Genomic DNA, 21,145 nt, shown 5'->3' on the forward strand with positions numbered 1-21,145 from the left:
TAAAAGACAACTGCTCAGGGCTGTTAGGTGATGCAGTGAGTAGAGCACAGGCCCTGGAGTCAGGAGGACCTGAGTTCCCAGACGCTTGACGTACTTACTGGCTGTGTAACCTTGGGCAAGTCACTTAACCCCAATTGCTCTGCCTTCCCCCTCAAAAAAAATTAAAAAAAAAAAAAGACAACTGCTCAAGAAACAATCTGGTCTGACAAGCAGCAGAAATTTAATCTTTTCTTAAATGCACCTTCATTTCTGCCAATTTCTTAATTTGAGACTTTGCAATTTAAATTGAACTATAACTACAATGAATTTCAATAAAAGTAAGTACAGATTTTAAAAGAGCCATGTATCTTGATCAAAATACTATGCTAATTGCTAATGGTTTTTACTTGCCTAAAATGAATAGAGTCATAGATAGAAACAAGAGAAATGACAGAACAAGAGAACAAAAGACAAGTATTTTGCAGCTTTTCTTCAATGGCAGAAAAATGCCTTTTAACTAACTAGGGCTACTGTGGACCATCCTCCTGAGAAAAAGTGACCACTTCTAAAAGCAATTTTTTCTCATTCCATTTTTTAAAGTCCATGTAAAAGACAAAGTCTGAAAACACTCTCATTTTGTAATCTTTGTCTACCTAATGGAGAACAAGGAATTCAAGACTTGAGGACTCATTAAAGTTCCATTGCAAGGCCTTACGGCATAAAAGTGGTACTGAGTTCTTAAAGACCATCAAGTTGGAAAAGCTTCAAAAATATGACTTAATGAGACTAAGGATTTGTAGTACAAAGGGCATCTTGCCTAAGTTTAGAAAAGCTCATCATGAGAAGATTGGCCACCAGGTGTTTTGGGGTTTTAGATATTTTTGAGCACAGTAAGTCAAGACAGTTGACTAAAGTGTAAGGTCTGAAGTGGGGAATTTGTTTCCATAAAGAAAGTAGGTGCAACAATATTTGAAATAAATGTTCGTTCAGCATTAGTAGAAGAGAGCAAGACACTATGCTAGTTTCTGTAAAGAATATGAAGATAAATTAAGAAACAGTTCTTGACCTCAAGGACCTTAAAATCGCACGACATAAAATAAATATACAATACACAAATAACAAAAACACACAAAGGAGAATGTATTAAATGCCATAAGAGAGGTAAAAACAAAGAAGCCAAGGCATTCAGAGGAAGGAGATATTGTCAACAACTAGCAAAGATGCAATTTTGTAGGTTGCGTTTTTGGGGATTTTTTTAGGCCACTGGATGAATAAAGGAATCAAACGTAAGGCAACATCCTTCTGCAGAGGTTCTTAACCTGGGGTCCAGACTCTAACACAAGAAGTCTGTGGACAGACTTCAAGGAGTCTATGAACTTGAAAGGGGAAAAAAAAATTACATTTTTTAATTAGTTTATTTTTGGGTTTCAACATTAACTCCTACAAGATTTTGAGTTCCAAATTTTCTCCCCATCTCTCCCCTCCCCCAACCCCAAGACAGTGTGGATTCTAATTACCCCTTCCCCCATTCTAACCTACCTTCTATCACAACCCCCCTTCTCTTATCCCCTTCCCTTCTATTTTCCTGTGGGCAAGATAGATTTCTATACCCCACTGCCAGTATATCTCATTTCCCAGGTGCATGTAAAAACAATTTTTAAGATTTGTTTTTAAAAAGCTGAGTCCCATATTCTCTCCCTTCCTCCCTCCCCACCCACCCTCATTGAGAAAGCAAGCAATTTAATATAGGTTATACATGTGTAGTCATGTAAAACACTTCCGTAACAGTCATGTTGCAAATGACTAACTATACTTCCCTCCAACCTATCCTATACCCCATTTATTCTATTCTCTTTGACCCTGTCCCTCCTCTAAAATGTTTGCTTCTGATTACCCCCTCCTCCCATTTGCCCTCCCTTCTACCATGCCCCCCCACTTCCCCTATCTCCTTCCCCCCCACTTTCTTGTAGGGCAAGATAGATTTCCATACCCAATTGAGTGTGTATGCCATTCCCTCCTTAAGCCAAATCTGATGAGAGTAAGGTTCACTCATTCCCTCATCTCCCCACTCTTCCCCTCCATTGTAAAAGCTTTGTCTTGCCTCTTTTATGTGAGATAATTTACCCCATTCTACCTGTCTCCTTTCTCCTTCTCCCAGTACATTCCTCTCTCTCATCCCTTTATTTTATTTTTTACATATCATCCCTTCATATTCAACTCACTCTGTATCTCTGCATGTGTGTGCGTGTATATATGTGTATATACACACATACATATACATATATATATATATACACATACACACAAATACACACACACACATTCCCTCCAACTACCCTAATACTGAGATAAATGTCTCACAAATTACAAATATCATCTTTCCATGTAGGAATGTAAACAGTTCAACTTTAATAAGTCCCTTATGATTTCTCTTTCCTGTTTACCTTTTCATGCTTCTCTTGATTCTTATATTAGAAAGTCAAATTTTCAATTCAGCTCTGGTCTTTGCATCAAAAATGCTTGAATGTCCTCTATTTCATTGAATGCCAATTTTTCCCCTGAAGGATTATACTCAGTTTTGTTGGGTAGGTGATTCTTGGCTTTAATCCTAGCTCCTTTGACCTCTGGAATATCATATTCTAAACCCTTCGATTCTTTAATGTAAAAGCTACTAAATCTTGTGTTATCCTGATTGTGTTTCCACAGTACTTGAATTCTTTCTGGCTGCTTGCAATATTTTCTCCTTGACCTGAGAACTCTGGAATTTGACTACACTGTTCCTAGGAATTTTCCTTTTGGGATCTCTTCCAAGGGGTGGTCGCTTGATTCTTTCAATATCTATTTTATCTTCTGGTTCTAGAATATCAGGGCAGCTTTCCTTGATAATTTCTTAAAAGATCATGTCTAGGCTCTTTTTTTGGTCATGGCTTCCAGGTAGTTCAATAATTTTTAAATTATCTCTCCTGAATCTATTTTCCAGGTCAGTGGTTTTTCCAATGAGATATTTCACATTGCCTTCTATTTTTTCATTTTCTTGGTTTTGTTTTATAATTTCTTAATGTCTCATAAAGTCGTTAGTTTTCATTTGCTCCATTCTAATTTTTAAGGAATTATTTTCTTCAGTGAGCTTTTGGACCTCCTTTTCCATTTGGTCAGTTCTGCTTTTTAAGGCATTCTTCTCCTCACTGGCTTTTTGGACCTTTTTTGCCATTTGGGTAAGTTTATTTTTTAAGGTGTTATATTCTTCAGCATTTGGGGTGGGGCGGGGGTGGGGTGGGGGAGAAGGGTTTCCTTTAGCAAACCGTTGACTCTTATTTCATGATTTTCTTGCATCATTTTCATTTCTCTTCCCAATTTTTCTTCTACTTCTTTTAGATGATTTTCAAAATCCTTTCCAAGCTCTTCCATGGCCTGCAACAAATTCATATTTTCCTTGGAGGCTTTGGATGTAGGAGCTTTGACTTTGTTATCTTCTGGTTGTATGTTTTGCTCTTCCTTGTCACCAAAGTAAGATTGTATAGTTTGATTTTTTTTTTCCTGCTGTTTGCTCATTTTCCCAGCCAATTACTTCACTTTTTAGCTCTTTGTTAAGGCAGGACTCTGCTTCCAGTGTGGAGGGTGTACCACCCCAAGGCTTAGGGGTTTTGTGTAGCTGCTCTCAGAGACCTCTCCTGGGACCTGTAAATTTTCAGTTCTTCTAAGGTTGTGTGATCAGAGGAGAGGTATTTACTCCTCTCCTGGCCTGTGCTCTGGTCTGTGAGTGACCACAAGCACTCTTCTCTGCTCCAGAACTGTGAGGATTCCCTCTCCACAGCCACCACAAGCTCCACCACAGGCTCCTCCTTGCCTTGCCCCAGGACCACCACCCGAAACAAAGCACAGACAAAGCAAGAGAATCCTGCCTCAGTGCCAACAAAGAGATCCCTGCAATCCCTCCCCACTGCCTGTGGGCTAAGCAGCTCTGGAAGCAGCCTCTGCCACTGCCACCCTGGGGCTGGGGCCCATATCATGCTCCTCTCTCACCCAGGTCCGACAGACCTTTCCTGCTGACCTTCTAAGTTGTCTTTGGTGTTTGTGGAAGTCTGGAAAGTCTGGAAGTCTGACAGTCTGGAAACTGGCACAGCTGCCAGTGATTCAGCCCCCTGAGGCCTGCTCCAACCCTGTCTATGCCAGCACGGCCCATGATGGACTGTGCTCTTCTCTCAGACCTTTCCTGTTGACCTTCCAGGTTGTCCTGGGCTAGAAATTTGTTTTGCTCTGTCATTCTGTGGGTTCTGCTGCTCTAGAATTTGTTGAGTCATTTTTTACAGGTATTTGGAGGGGTTTGAGAGAGAGCTCAAGCAAGCCCCTGCTTTTACTCCACCATCTTGGCTCTGCCCTTCCATCTTTATTTCAATATAATTGGTTTCCTTTGTAATACTACATGTTTTATTTTATGCATTTAAAAATATTATTCTGAAAAGAGGTCTCTAAGTTTTGCCACATTGCCATATGGATCCATAGCACACAAGAAAATTAAGAAACCCTGTTATAAAAATTCTTGGCACTAAAAACTTGTCAACGTCTAGCATTCTATGATTACTAAAGTGTGTGTGTGTGTGTAACTCTCATTTCACTTTCAAAGGTATCTTATGTGATACCAACCACTATGGTACTGTGGATGAAGTTCTGCATGTGCGGCTTTAGGGGCCATGTCACTTCATTCCCCTAGAATTCATTTTCCTCATTTGTATATTTTAAAAAGAGGGTAAGGGGAAGAGTTGGACCAAGAACTCTTCTAACTCAGTTGCTCCTAACCCTCTTGACCCAGTTCCACTACACTCTAGTGATCCTCATTACAACTCAGCTATACTCAAAGCCATGCCTGGACAATTCCTGGGATTTTATCAGTATTCAGCCCCTTACAGAAGATCTTCAAAACTCCTCTCCATCCTGCATCCACTTCCTCTGTCTTTCATCAACATCTCAAATGCCTGACTATTCAAATTCAGTTTATTCTCTTCTAATATTCTACCTGATTAGCAGAGACCCCATTCCTTCAGCTAAAGTTTCTGTCCACCCAGGTTTTAATATAAAAAAATCAGTTAATTTTTTTGACTTTAAAGGGAAAAAAATTTCAACAAGTACCAAAAATTTAAGTTGTTTTTTTTGGGGGGGGTGGGGGTGGGGGGAAGGGGTTCCTAACTCCACTCTATTCAGTCCTAGAACACTGTCCAGCCTCTACTATCCCATTCTCGATTCCCAGAACCATCCAGGCAATGCTACCTTTCCCTCAAAACTCTTCCCTCCGAACTTATCTACCACCTGAACTTTGCTCTTAAAGTACTGTACTGTTTCCTGGAAGCATAAAAGTTTTCATGGGCTCAAAGTTAGGTGAAAAATTCCTTTAGTTGATATCCTTAAATAATAATAATAATAATAATAGCATCCATATAAAATAAATAGTACATACCATAACCACAGCAACTCTGAGAGAACTGTTCCAATTAGGCCATTAATGACAATGCACATTAATACTAACTTATTGGGAAACTCAAAGGCCTCAAATCCAGTATAATGAAGTAAAAAGAAGCCCGGCCATAACAGCAGCAGATTAAAGAGACCTACAAAACCTGAACACATATATAAGAGAATCAGGGTTAGTCACTGCAATTTATTTCACTTCTGAAACTTTTTATTGTCAAACTATATCTCTTCATCTGGCATAAGGATCTTAACTGTTTGATTCCCTAAGGGTTTGTAAAAGGCTTGCTACCTGGCTAAATGTTTTATAACTTAGCAAAGGGAAAAACCATATTAAAAAACTGGTGAATATTTGTTCTCTTGAATTAAAACTACCATAGACGCTGGGAACCACTACTAAAATGATGCAAAATAAACTAATTTAAAGGATTTTAAAGTAGGGTTGAGCATAGGTACTAACAACAGAAACCTCTTAGTATAGAATGACATATACATTAAAGATATTAGAATCCAAATTATCATTGAAAAATTGGGCAGTTAGAATATTTACAGTATTCAACAAATATTTGTTGTCCTTGCTCTTCAGGAACACACAGACCAAATACGAATAATTACAATAAAAGGCAACATATTTTTAGTGCCACATAAATGAAAGTGCAGTTTACATTTGTAATGACATAGAAGGGGATTCCCAGTTTATTTCTTTTTAAAAACAGGGTCTGTCTACTCTCATTATGAATGTCATGGACTAAGAGATTTTAGAAGATATTCCAGGGAATCTCTAAGGCATTGCTAAGGTTTACTGGGAGAGTAGGGGGTGGGACAGAGAGAGGAACATAAAAAACAAATTATATCTGCTGTCATCACTAGGTACCAACTATCTCAATAAGCAGGAAATAAAATTCCAGAACATGAAAAACATGGAGGAGTTCCACATAATCACAAACTGAGTTGGAAGGAACCTCAGGGATCAGTAGGGACAGGAATCTTCTCTATGACATTCTCTGAAACTGGTCATCCAACCTCTCCTGAAGATCACCAGTAAAGGGGAAACCACTGCCTTAAGAAGCAGTCCATTCCACTTTTGGGCCCTTCTAATTAGGAAGTTTTTTCTTTATTTCATACCTAAATTTGCCACTCTGTATTTCTACCCATATAATTTCTTTTGCCCTCCAGGCTCAAACAAAATGAGTCTAAACCCCTTCCATAGTCCTTCAAATATTTGATTAAAACAAATTTGTCATCTTCTATGAAATAAGTATATCTAGGTCTTTCCACGAATACTGCATGGCATGGTAGGGTAGCATTAGGGAAGGGTATGACAAAGTCTGAAGACTATTTTGGATAAAGAAATATAAAATCTTCTAGATTCCATTTCCTAAATAGGACTAAAAAACAGCAATGTTTGGAAGTCTTGTGGCATGCCATTGTCTATTTATTTAGTAAGCATGAATGACAGAAAGCATGAGTGTATTACTGGTATCAACATGATTGTAGAAAACTGAAAGGTAGATAACTTTTGAAGGACTTATGGGAAGAGAAAGACAAGAATCAAACAGGATGAAAAGACATGGATGGGCTATGATTTGCACAAACTGCGGTGCCTACATCAATGAGACCACAAATCCATTGATGTGCTGAAGTATTCCTACAGGATAAAATCTAAACCTACTCATTCTGTCATTCATTAAATGCCATCAATAAGTTGCACCCTATTTTTCAAAGCTGAACTCCCACTCCTTCTCTACATGAATCCTCAGCTCGAATGTGGCCAGAGTAAACTTTATGAATTCTTTCTTCCATGCCTAGGCTCCAGTCCAGCATCACCAATTGCTCAACGAACACTTCAAACCAAATGTCCTTCCAAGATCTCAAACTCAAACATTTCCAAAACAGTTTTATCATTATCTTTACCAAAAAACCAACCTCTTCCAAACTTCCCCGTTACTGCTGAGGGCACTATAATTCTTTCACTCAGTTGGGTTTATAACCTTGATATCATCTATTACTCCTCCCTCTCATTCGCCCCACATATCCAAAGAGTAGTCAAATCTTACCATTTCTATCACCACAACATCTCTCATACATACTCCCTTTACTCCACTAACATAGCTACCACTCTAATGTAGGTCCCTGGATTATTGCTATAGCTTCCTAATTGCTCTAACTCTAGTCCCTCTCCACACCAAACTATGTAACTATGTACTAGTACAGCCACTAAAGAAATTTTCCTAAAGAGTAGGTCCCCTGTCATCACTTGCACATACACATGCACAAACACCAGTGGCTCTCTATAAGCTCTGGGAGCAAACATTTAAAGCTCTTCAAAACCAGGGTTCCTTTTGTCTTTCTAGTCTTTTTACACATTATTCTCCACTACAATCCAGCTAGGCTACTTTGCTGTTCCTCACCCACAACATTCCACCTTTCACTTCTGTGCCTTTGCAATGGTTGCTTCCCATGTCTGGAATATTCTCCAACTTCACCTCCACCTCCTGGAATCACTAGTTTCCTGAAAAACTTAGTCAACAAGCATTTATTAAGTTTCTGCTATGTACCAGGCACTGTGCCAAACACAAGTGCCACCTTCTTTAATTAATAAGCTTTTACAGATTCCAATCCTCCCTCCCTCCATACACAAACACACACACACACACACACACACACACACACACACACAATTGTGACTTAAGAAATGCTTGTTGATCAATTGACTGACCTATCGAAATCTTACCGATTCTTCAAGGCTCAGTTCAATTTCTCTCCTTTCCACATATATACATTCTGACAATTCCAGTATAGTGACTTCTCTCCTCCTTTACTTACAGTACTCTTATATTTGACACTTATCTTGTTCTTGCAAATATACTCCTCAGGTCATGGATACTAAATAAAAATGTCCTGAACAAAACTTTGTAATAATTTATTCTAGTGCTAATGAATGACAAGTTATTAGAGAGATTAAGGAAGCACTTACTTCTTCAGAAGAAAAATCATTTCCAAATATTACCATTATACTAGGAAGGAAAAACTTAAGATTTCAAACCAATTTAGACTTGACACATCATGTCATGCTTAAAGGTAGTTTAGTAAACTAGTTATCTCTTACAAAAGCAGGAACAATTTTCTTTTTGAAACGTTGTTAAGAAAAAGGAACAACATGTCACTGATACAACACTTTACTTGCATACACTGTACTTGGATATATAACTTAGTATTGTCATATCATTTCACTGAAGTTGTTTTGATAGTGCTCATCTCTTAAAATTATTTTCATTACTACAGTTAAAAATCAGATTTTAAAGCCAGAAACAACTTTAGAAACAAAATAGATCAACCCTCTCATTTCACAGATTCAGAAACCAAGGCCTAGAGGTTAACAGCGTTGTTCAAGAGTATATAGCAAACTGGTAGCAGAGCCAGAAAGAGAACCTAGGCCTTCTGACTCTATGCCAAAGGCTCTCCCTATAATACCATATGGCTTCCTTATCTGAAAAGAATAATGGACACGGAAACAAAAAATAGCCTTTATAAGGTTCTTTTTCATTACCATGGAAGTCAGCTTCCAAAAGAACCCAGAAGTCTACTCGTTTCCAGCAGTCCAGTCCCATGAACAAAAGTTTTATTATTAACAGAGAATGTCTGGATTTAAATTTGAGAAACTCCAAATCCAAGGGATTTGGGAGGTGAATTCAAGGGTTCTGAAAACTATATTTGTTGTTCTATTTTTTTCAGTCATGTCTGACTCTTTGTGATATCACTGACTTTTCTTGGCAAAGATAATGGAGTGGTTTGCCATCTCTTCCTACATCTCATTTTACAGATGAGGAAACTGAGGCAAACAAGGCTAAGTGACTTCCCCAGAATCACACAGCTAGTAAGTGTCTGAGGACAAATTTGAAATAAAGAAGAGAAGTCTTTCTCACTCCAGGCCTGATACTCTATCCACTGTGCCACCTTGCTGTGGGTACTGTAACAGTTTTAATCTCAATGAGGAAATGTCAGGCAAAACCAATTCCAAATGCCCTCATGATCTTTTTTCTTAGTAAGGCAATAAAACCACATAATGAAAGTGTTATTCCTAATACTATCATAGTCAATGCATTCCTATGTTTTCTATAGTACACAAACTGTCAAATGCAAAAATGAGTACAGATTATCTGTCTCATGAGATTTACGTTACTCGGCCGATAAGTAAAGTGATGTGACTCAATAAAGGAGTTCCCTTTTGGCAGTAAAATAAAGAATTCTCATTTCCAACTATATTCACATTATACTCAGAGAGAAAATAAATTAACAGTTTTGTGCTAGAAGCTTAAAATATGCAGAGTAGAAAGGAAAGCTAAAAGCATTGAAAATAGAAGCTCAAAGACTTTGGCTCAGGGCAGACAGGTGGATGAAGGTAGACTACTCAACTCTCATACTTCTGTTTTCTCTCCTGGAAATGAGAAGAAAAATGGCTAAGAGGGAACTGAATACTCAGAAACTCAAATGGATTTCCTAAATATCATTTTGGAAGCTGACCTCCAACAATGAAGATCTCAACCCATTCATGTCTGCCCACCCTGTGTGATTCTTGTCCATATCCTTCCATAAGCTCACCACAGGTGGTCCATCCAGCATGTTAGAGGTCTTTCTCATTTTCTCCTGACGTTAAAAGGGTACATACCCATGGGTCATATATACTCTAGTCATACATCTGTCACCTCTTGCCTTCATCCACATCACATAACCAGCCCTTCTTCTCTTCCTACCATATATTTCCTTAGTGACATCTTTTACTCCTATTCAAAATTTCTCATTTTGCTTGTCACAGCCTGCTCACATCTACCACACGCCACCACAGTGTCCTGTATGATAATTCATTTTTGAAAATTCAGAGACTTGTATTCCATGCTTCATTGCCACATAGCAACACCAAAAGAATGCTGATATTTAAAAGCTGAGCACTGGTTTCTTTGGGAAGTCTAGGGTCATTAAGGAGACTCAGCAATTTCCCAAGGGCAAGCTATCTTGCTACCTTCCTTGTTTTCAACTCTGTACACAACTTGTCCATCTGTATTGTCTATCCCAGATATATATACTGATAGAATCCAAGCTCTATAGACAGTTCATCCAAATGCTTGTCATAATTTGGGCAACAGACATTCTTCATACACATGAGTCATACCTGTGTAGATGGTAAAGGAGTAGAACCTAAGTAGGGAGACAGTTAAAAAGGTACCCAGTGGCCCTGGATAAGTTCAAGCCACCAGGTCTGTGAAAGCTAGATTTCAGTGCAGAAGGAGATACACTAAAGGATTGGAGGACAAATACTTTGATTTTCAAAAAAGGGGTAAAGCGGAGTGTGCAAATCATAGGTCAGCAAAGTTGTATACACTGTTAAACATGGTTGCTGTGTTGCTAAGTTTTTCATAACTAGTCAGTTTTCTTCACCTTTTTTTTCTTCATTAGGTGGGGTTCTGGGGGTTAGTGTGGAGAGGACAAGAAAGGATATATATATATATGTATATTATATATGTATATACACACACACATATATACATACATATATAAGATATAGATGTGTATACAGATAAAGAAAAATATATACAAATATATCCGTATATATGCATATATATTTTTATTATTTCTGATTCTCTTTTATCCACTCTGTTCCAATGTTCTATTTCTCTATTTTTTTAACCCAAACCAAATGGTTTTAATGACTTGCTTTATAATATAGTTTGAAGTCTGAAAGTGCTATTACCCCTTCATTCCTACCTCTTCTTATTTCCCTTGATATCCTATAGATCTTTTCTTTCTCCAAATGAATATCATTATTTTAAATCTGTAATGTACACCCTTTTTAAGTATGATTAAAAAGCATTAAAACTGTAAATTAATCTTTAAAGTAATTTTTTTATATTGGAACAGCCTAGCCATGAGCACTGAATACTTTCTCAGCTATTTAAGTTGTTCTTTAAGAAGAACTTTGTAACTAAATCTATGCGAGTATTTTACGTGCTTTGCTGATTGATCTCCAAATATCAGTTTGCAGTTACTGTAAATAAAATTTCTTTATTATTACCTCAACACTGTTATTATCATACAGAAGTGCTGTTGATTTTTAAGGGCTTATTTTGTAGCCTATAGCTTTGGCAAAGGTATTAAATGCCATAATTAAATCTTTGCTCATTTGTCAAGATTTTCTAAGTAAATAATCAAATCAACAAATAGGGAGAGTTTTATCTCCTCTATACCTATGTTTACATCTTTGGTTTCTTTATCTATTTCACTTAATGTACACGGCTATTTCTGAAGTGGAGTCAGGAAGATCTGAGTTTGACTCTGACCTCAGACAGCTTTATCACCCTGAACAAGTCACTTAACCTCTGCCTCAGTTTCCTCAACTGTAAGATGGACATAACAACACCTTTTATAAACTTTAAAACATTACATAAATGCTGGTGGTTATTAAAATTACTTATTATTATCATTTTGTCTTATCGTTATTGCTAACATTTCTAGAACTAAGTCAAATATAGCAAGGAGAAAGAGCATCCTTGTTTTATTCCTTTATTTACTGAGGAAGTTTCTAGTGCATTTAGTTTAAGATATTTTTATGATATTAAAAAATCATTCCTGTGTGCCTAAAGTTTGTAGGACTTTTGAGAATAAACTACTGTTGTATGGTGTCGAAGGTTTTTTCCTGCATCTTTTGAGATAATCGTGCTTTGGATCATTGTTTTAAATACGATTATGTTGTTTTCCTAATGCTGAAACATCTTGGTATAATTCCAACTTGGTCATAATGAAAGATTTATTAAATAACTGCTGAAGCCTATTTGATGGACTAAAAATTTTTTAATCAATATTCATTAATAATAATGGCTGATATTTCCATATTATTTTATCCTTCCTGGTGTAGGTATTTTAGTATATTTGTGTCATTAAAAGAGAAATCTGGAAGAGTGCTTTTTTCCCTCAATATCTGAAAACAATTTGCACAGTATTGACATTAATTGTTCTTTTAAAGTTTGATAGAATTGGTCTATAAATCTATCAGGAGCAGGAGTTTATTTTTTTTTAATTCTGTAGTTAGTAGTACTTGTAGCTAGTGCTACTTCCTTTTCTGAGATTGAATTACTTAAAATTTCTATTTGGTTTTCTATTAGTTTGAGTATTTAATACTTTTAAGGTAATACACGAAATTCTTTTGTGCTCTCAGTTCAATTAGTATCTAACTATGCTTAGTAGGTTGGGATAGTTCTTTTTTATTTCTTCTGACTTTTCTGTGATTTCATGGTGTTATTTGCTATTTTGTTGATTTGATTTTCTGCCTTCTTTTTTATCAAGTTGGCTAAAGGTTTATTAATTTTGTTAGTGTTTTTAAAAAATAACCAGGGCTCCAAAGAATTATAAGAAAACACATCTTCCCACTCCTTTGCAGAAGTGAAAAATCTAAAAGTGTCAAACACTACATATATTTTCAAATTGTGTTGATATATTAATCAGTTTCACCGATTTTTTTTTCTTTTCTTCCTCTTTATTTTTTTCTTTAAAAAATATTTTGTTATATATACATATATATATATATAGCTCTCTTGGTGGAGAAAAGGAAGAGCTACATGGAGAAATTTAGTCAATGTAAAAAAAAGCAATATATATCAATCAAATTTAAGAACAGGTCATGTTAGATTAAGTTAATTTCCTTTTTTGACAAGGATACTAGGCTGGTAGGCAGGAGGAATACCATATAGAGTTTACCCAAGGCTTCTGACAAAATTTCTCTTGATATTCTTAGAGAGAAGACAGAGAGATGTGGACCCAGATAGTATTATAACTAGGTGAATTCAGAATTATCAGAATAGACAGACCCAAAGAGTAGTCAACAAGCATTTCATGCCAAGTTGGAAAGCAGTTCTCTAGTATATTGTACCAGAGGTCTGTACTAGGTCTTTTTGTTGAACAATTTTATCAGTAACTTAAATAATGGCAGGTTTATCAAATTGGCAGATAACACAAAAGCAGGAAGTATCACTGACACTAATTGAAAGTCAAAATATAACCCCCCAAAATCTCAAGAGGCTATAACCTTGGACTATTTAAAAGGATGAAATTTAATAGAGATAAATGTAAAGTCTTACACTACAGTTTAAAAGAATTAACTTCTATACAAAATGTGGGGTATAGTATGAGTCACTAGTATGACAACGAAAATTTTAAAAATCTAATATAATCTCAGGTTGTGTTGTGATGCCTAGTGTCCAGGGTTTTTTGGGGGGGGAGGGGCCGGGGGGGGCACCTAGGTAGGCATAGGAGAGGAGAGAGTCCTGCTGTACAGTTCTAGTGAGACCACATTTGGAATATTGAATTCTGGGTGCTTCATGAATGACACTAACAAGCTGGAGAACATGCAAAGCAACCAAGAAGCATCTAGAGATCACATCATATGAAGAATGGCTGAAGAAACTGGAGAAGAGAAGAATTAATGGGAAGGAGGCACATGATAGACATTTTCAAGTATTTAAGGGCTAAGAGAGATTACAACTGCTCTGTTTGGCCCTATGGGGTAAAATTATGAGAAACAGGTAAATATATGGTAAGGAGAAACTAACAAATAAACGTGACCATAAGTGGAACAGCTGCCTTGAGAGGGAGTAGGTTCCCTCTTACTGGAGGTCTTCAAGTAGAGGCTAAATAACCAATTTTTGGATAACTTACAGAGGACTTTGTTGCTCAAGTATGTGTTGGATTAAATAGATTCTGATGTACTTTTCTTCCAGTTGCGATTCTGCAATTCTGTAATTGTCTTTCCCAAGTAGGGAAGACAGAATTAACCATAATGTGGTATACAGTGCAAATGGCAAAACAAAGGTGGGGTAAAGGTAAGGGGTAAGATGAGGAGTAAAATATTTAATTACTAAAGCCCTTTATTGTGATAAAATTTCATGATCCTAATTAAAAACCTTAATAAAGAAAATTAAATATCAAAATATTAAAATAATAATTACAACACAAAGTGAATTGGTCATTTAGAAAAAAAAAAAGTCCTATGAATTAATAGTCTTACCAAAGAACATTGGTATATCCAATTTATCTTCTCTGTCTACTTTTCTTTTAATCATAACAATATAGACAGCATAGAGCATGGCACCAATAAGAGACCAAATGGAACCTGTAAAAATAAAAATAATTTAAAGCAATTTTTTTAAAGTACTGTTAAAACACATTTGCTATTTCCACCTCCCTAGCGTTGAGTCTTCATAATGTTTCCATTCTTCTCTATTCAAATCCCACCCATCCGACAAGGACCAACTCAAATCCTACATCTTCTGCAAAGCCTTCTACAACTACCACAGTCAATGCTGACCTCTCCCTTCCCTTAATTCTTAGGGTAGTCTTTATCACATAATTAGCACTTATTGCAATTACACACTCACTGCATTATAGTGTTCTCTAGCTGAATAATGCATTTAAGTGACATATGCTCAACTAGATTTCAAGCTCCCTGAAGAAAGGAAATATGTATTATATCAATTTTATACCCCTTAAACCATATAGTATCAGCTATACAGAAGACATGTAATAAATACTTAGTAAATGGACTATCTACTCTTGAATATTTTTGAAGATGAAATTTTAATAAATATCAAAAGTATTTACATCTCAAACAACTCAAATATTGTCTATTTGCTTTGTGATAATTTTTACCACATCAAAAATTTCATTATATTCATTTCTTCTTTTTGGGTTTTCAGGGTCTCTTGACATTCACCCCATGGAAGGACTTCCCATAACTAATAAGCACATTCAGAAGGGAACAAATGGTAAATGTGAAAGTTGGAATTTGAATGACAACTGAAATACCCTTAGGTATCTATGTTCATACTATTTTGTATATGAATATAATTTGGGGGTTAAAAGAATAGATGAGGAAACTGAAACCCAAAGAGGTTAAGTGACTTGCCCACAATAACACACAAAGTCAGCAAGATAACCAGGATCTGCACTTGAGTTTTCTGACCTCAAATCCACACCTGACTCCACTCTATTGTGCTGCTTTATACTCATAAAGGTGTGTATAAACTATAGATGCATACACACACAATACACTATATACATACTCCTTTAATAATGTGTGAAGATTAATTCAACAGAGTGGAAAAAGTGAGGTGTAATGTATAAAGAGCTTTTCTCAGTGCCAGGAAAAACTCTGTTCAAGTTAGCTTCTCACATACATTGGCTTAACACTGAGCAGGTCACACATAACTTCTCAGTGCTCAAGAAAAATTCAAAGACTATAAATTGTAGAAAAGGTACCAACCAGCATTATTAGAGGAAGTTTTCTCATGTAGGAGATTCTGCTACCAATGAAAGCACAAATCTAGTCACTATCACTATTTAACAACTACTTATCATTTAGGTTATAAATACATGAAAAATATATAATGATTATCTCTACATACATAAGTTAAGCCTTCTCATACACAAAGAGACTTGTACATACCTATTGTATCTTTTCCAGCAGATTTCTCAGACCCTGAAAGGTTTACCAGCACAACACCTCCAATGCTATGGGGAAAAGGGGTCATTACAAATCAGAATAACTTATTCTGAAGAGGACTACTTGTAAAAATAAAAATTTTAAGTGAAAGATCTTTAAACTACCTACAGCCACTAATTCTCGTATTAGTTAAAAGTTTAAAAAAAATCTTATTGTTTATTGGAGAACTAAACAGTCAACAAGCATTTATATAATCCAACTATCCTTCTTAACAGACTGATAATATTTGTTAAATTCATGTCAGGGTAATGGGTAGAGTGAGGTACAGAGTGGAAAGAGGGAAAGAGAGAAAGAGAGAGAGAGAGACAGAGAGAGAGAGAGAGAGAGAGAGAGAGAGAGAGAGAGAGTGTGTGTGTGTGTGTGTGCGTGTGTGTGTGTTTATGACTAATGGAAAAAAACCTCAATAAAACTTGCTTTTTTAAAATTCAGGTTAAACTTCTTTAGATATATTTCTGTTTATGAATTGGAGCTGGATCTTGCGTGTGCATGTGTGTGTGTGTTTATGACTAATGGAAAAAAACCTCAATAAAACTTGCTTTTTTAAAATTCAGGTTAAACTTCTTCATATATATATTTCTGTTTAGGAATCGGAGCTGGATCTTGAAGGAAGTTAGGGACAGGAAGTACTCTCTCATTTCCATAGCTTTGCACCAGTTGTCCCCAATCCCTGGAATGTTTTCTTTCCTCCTTTATCTCTAGCTCTTAGAAGCCCTGGCTCAGCTCAAATGTCACCTGCTACAGGAGGCCATTTCCAATCCTCCAGCTTCCAATGCCTTCCTTTATAAGGTTAGCTTCAATCTATTCCATAATTATCCATGCAACTTCCTATGTACATGCTGTCTACTCCATTAGAATGTAATCTCCTTGACGTTAAGGAATGCTTTTCATTTTTCTTTGTATCTCCAGCACTTAGCACATTGCCCGGCACACCGTAAACTCTTAATAAATGCTTGTTGACTAGTATATGAGAATTATTAAAATGTTAGCTACTATTAAATTTCAGAGATTTTTAAAGGGTAAAGAAAAAAACTTCAAATTTATAAAGGTAACAACGTTTGTTTCTTTCTTGAACCCAGTAAATACACTATTTTATATGCAAAACAAAAATATGACATTCTGCTATAGAAAAAAGTACAAATATATCATATTCATAAGGGAAAAGTGAGGCTCAATTAAAGACCTAACCAAATTAAGATTTGGCAAAGGTCAGCATTTCCATTCCCAACTTTCTGTAGTACAGTACTGTAGGATGACTTGGGTTCAAATCCTACCTTTGCTTGCTGTGTGACTTTAGACCAGTCACTTAACATTTCTGGTCCTCAGTTTTCCTCATCTATAAAATAAAAGGGTTGAACTAGATGATCTCTAAGTTCCCTTCCAATTCTAAATCTTATTAACCTCTTTCAAATTGTATCTATTTAAGTGGAATAATGAAATATTCTTAACCTTTACTTTAAGGATTAATACTTTCTTTGATGTGGTCACTTCTCTCTATTATAGCAAGTCACAATCTCTAAGCCACTCAGCAGATGGCCTTAGAGAGCTGCTATGGCTGAAAAATTCATCAGCCATTATATCATTCAAAAAGACAATTAGTCTGATTATATAATCCATGGATCAGAAATCAGGATAACAAGAGAAATAGCCAATAGGTGTTTTCCCTTAAAGGATTCTGTTGGTTGTTTATTTTTTTATTCTGAACTTAAAACCAAATAAAATGGGCTGCAGGGTTCTATTATATACAGCTTATTTTTCTTTTAAAGTATGTAAGTTCAACCTATAGCTTTCAAAGCTGTCATGCTTGTCTGTGCTTCTTTCTGTCCTTCCTTACTTTTTCTTCTCTGCATTTTTAAAAAAAGATGCCTTAATCACCCTCTTTTTTCTTTTCTTTTTTTTCCTACCCTATCCCTTCTTACCTTACCCTCCCAACCTCTGCTCTTGGGAAAAACAAAATCAAAAACAAAAACAAAGCCCTTATAATTAATAAGCATTTTCAAGCAAAAAAAAAACCTTACATTGGCTGTGTCCAAAAAATGTATATCTTATTTTACACCTTGTGTCCTTCACCTCTTTGTTAAGAAATAGCTAACAAACTTCATCACCATAAATCCTCTGGAATCATATCTGGTCATTAAATTGACCAAAATACTTGAGTTTTTCAAAGTGACTTTTTAATATATTCTTTAGTGCTAGAACTCTATTTAGAATATTAAGTCAAATTTAGGATTACAAGTGAATTTAGTTCCATGTAGACATTATTTTTGTACTCATACCAATCAACATGATTTAAAAAAAAAAGTAATGGACACAAACACACAAAAGGAGATCCATGGTTGTTGGAAGAGGTAGAAAGAAAGGGTTTGCTTATATTTAAGCTAAATTCCCCTCCCTGCACCCCTCCATTAGACTGTAAATTCCTTGAGGTATGAGACAATTTTCTTTCATTTTTGTATTCTTAGCTCTTGTTATAATTCTTTGCACAGAGGAGATGCTTTAAAAAGTTTGTTAAATTGAAAACCAATAATGTCTAATTCCCTTCTCATATTATTCTTCCCAAGAGGTCTGGAAGAAACCCAGGAACCCAGCGCAGACATGAGCAGCACAACATCACCTTCAAATCTCCAATGATATTTTTCTTTTGCTTTGGCTTATGTGGGATGGCATCCCTATCCCTACATCCCAATCCATCCAAGGGCCAGAAAAAAGGTAACTCTACATTTGTTTTTTTACCAGAGTAAAATATTTATGATTTGATAGTCTTACCATAAAATGACAGCTAACAGTTTAGAAAGAGTAAATCTGTCTCCACTGTTACTTGGAAACACTGCAGCTAAGATTAAAGTAAAAAGCCCTGTGGAAGAGTAAAACAAAGGGTTAACTGAAATACTGTCATGGCTGTACACGGCCAAATATTTTTATGAATAAGAAAATAACATGCTTAACTTTAGAATTAGTTCAATATTTCATATTTAAATTATCTTAACAATGATACTATAGTTAGCAAGAATCAATTTTCCACTGTTCAATAAAAATGGCTTTAAACTAAATGACAATATTTAACATAATTCAAGAATGGATCAATACATTTAAAAAAACTCATGCAACTAAACTGCACAGATTCAAAGCAGTATTCTGACTTCATAATCATGCATATCTGACAAAGCTATTTTTAAAACACTAAAAACATTTTTTATCTTCTAGTTTGAAGTGACTCAACTTTAAAAATAAAAGTTATCATAGACCATAGTTCAGAAATAGATGACAATATTTAGTCATGAGGCCTGGAAAAATTCCCCTCCAGAATGGAAATGTGAAGAGATAAGACAATTGTATTATAAACATTTGTATTATAAAAATGCAACAAAGGAACACATATGGCCTTTTTTAGTCCTCATCCTTGACATCTCCACATTTTTTTCATTGTGTCTTTGTATCCCCAGCAGCTAACAGTGCCTTGAGTATGACTGACAGCAAATTAAAGCTTACTGGGTTGGATACTGTTTTAACTAGCCTTTTCATTCTTGATACTTATTCATCCTCTGGCTTCCATGGTATTTCATTCCTATACCTCCTGTCCTACCTGGATCTTCATCTTGCTACCACCCCCTTAAAAAGTAGGTACATAACACATTTATACATACAGGATTTGAAAGTATGCAAATAATTTTCCTCAAAAAACTCTGAAAGAAAGGCAACACAGATAAGGAAACAGGCTCTAAGAAATTGTGTAGCATACACTGCAATGTCTGCAGCAAGATTTGAAATCTCAAAACTAGTGCTTCACTACTCATGCCACACCACTTAACTCTGACTCTGTCCTTTGCACTCTCTCTTTTCTCTATACCCTCTCGATTGACCATAGCTTCTCCTCTGACTGCTTCATTTGTCACCTCTACATAGCTAATTCCTAAATCTGGCTCTCTCCCCTAAACCTCTCCCTAAAGCAGTCCCACCTTTCCAAATGCCTATTTAATATTTCCACTTGGATGTCCTGCTCAAGCTGAAAATTCAATATATCTCCAAATGAAATCATCTTAACTCTCCTAATCTGCCCTTCCTTCTAATGTCTTTATTTCTATTAATAGAACTACTTTTTTTCCCAGGCATCCATACTCAAAATATTTGGATTATCTTTACCTCTTCACTTTCCATCATCTCCCAATATATATAATTAGTTGCCAAAACCCATTGATTTTTACCTCCAAAATCTCTTGAAACCTTTCACTGCTATTGCAGCCACCCTAGTTCAGATAGTCACATCAGCTGTACTACTATAAAAGCTTACTAAATAAATTAAATAATATACTCAAGTTAAGAAGGCCTTCAGAGGTGAGCTAAATCAACCTTTAAAGGAACAGTAACCTCATTTTAAACATCCCCAACTGTAAAAAATGGCTGTGAACAAATTCTAGAGCTACAGAACCCACGGAATAACAGAGGGAAACAAGTCTCCAGCCCAAGACGGCCTGGATGGTTGCTGGGAAGGGTCTATCGCACTGTGCTGAGAGCAGAGGGTAGCCCAGCAAGGACTGTGCCAAGACAGACCAGACCGGGAGTCAGGACGAGCAGGTCTTAGGGCCATGAATCACTGAGTTGTGGCAGTTACCAGACTTCTCAACTCACAAATGCCAAAGACAACAGAACAGGTTAGTGGAAAACTTCTGGATCCGGGTGAGAGAAGTGCACGGTCTGGCCCCAGCCCCAGGGGTAGTAGAGGTGGCACAGTGGTAGCAGCAGGAGGAAGCTCCTTTGACTGCTTCCAGAGCTCCAGCGGAGGCTGCTTCCATAGTCCCTGGCCCACACAGTGGAAGGAATCAAGCAGCACATCAGAGTGGAGTGCAAGGAGCACTTTGCTAGGGCAGAGGCAGGGTTCTCTTGCTTTGCCCTGCTTGGATCTGGGTCTTGGTCCTGGTGGGCAGTTCTTGAGGAGGAGAAGTGCTGGTGTGGCAGAGCTTGCTTGTGGTGACTGTGGAGTGAAAGTAGCTCTGAAAACAGCAGTGCAAGGTCCCTAAAGCTTGGGACAAAGTACTCTCTACTCTACAAGCAGTCATACCCTGACGAAAAACTCAAGGGTCAAGTAGCTGGCTGGGAACATGGCCAGGCAGCAAAAACAGACTCAGATTCAGACTCAGACTTTGGAATCTTTCTTTGGTG

General features: G+C 36.5%; 1 protein-coding gene across 2 annotated transcripts in view; it reads right to left on the minus strand.

Moving 5' to 3' along the window:
- SLC35F5 (solute carrier family 35 member F5) overlaps nucleotides 1-21,145 on the minus strand; it is a 57,017-nt gene that overhangs the window by 10,014 nt on the left and 25,858 nt on the right. For both annotated transcript variants that reach the window (XM_036743396.1, XM_036743397.1), the window contains exons 9-12: nucleotides 18,755-18,842; nucleotides 15,935-15,999; nucleotides 14,498-14,602; nucleotides 5,432-5,591 (exon numbers count right to left, since the gene is read on the minus strand). In XM_036743396.1, coding sequence (XP_036599291.1) covers nucleotides 5,432-5,591; nucleotides 14,498-14,602; nucleotides 15,935-15,999; nucleotides 18,755-18,842 — 418 coding nt within the window. The remainder of the gene's footprint in view (nucleotides 1-5,431; nucleotides 5,592-14,497; nucleotides 14,603-15,934; nucleotides 16,000-18,754; nucleotides 18,843-21,145) is intronic.

The sequence above is a fragment of the Trichosurus vulpecula genome, chromosome 2 (assembly GCF_011100635.1).
Source record: "Trichosurus vulpecula isolate mTriVul1 chromosome 2, mTriVul1.pri, whole genome shotgun sequence".
Taxonomy (NCBI): Eukaryota; Metazoa; Chordata; class Mammalia; order Diprotodontia; family Phalangeridae; genus Trichosurus; species Trichosurus vulpecula.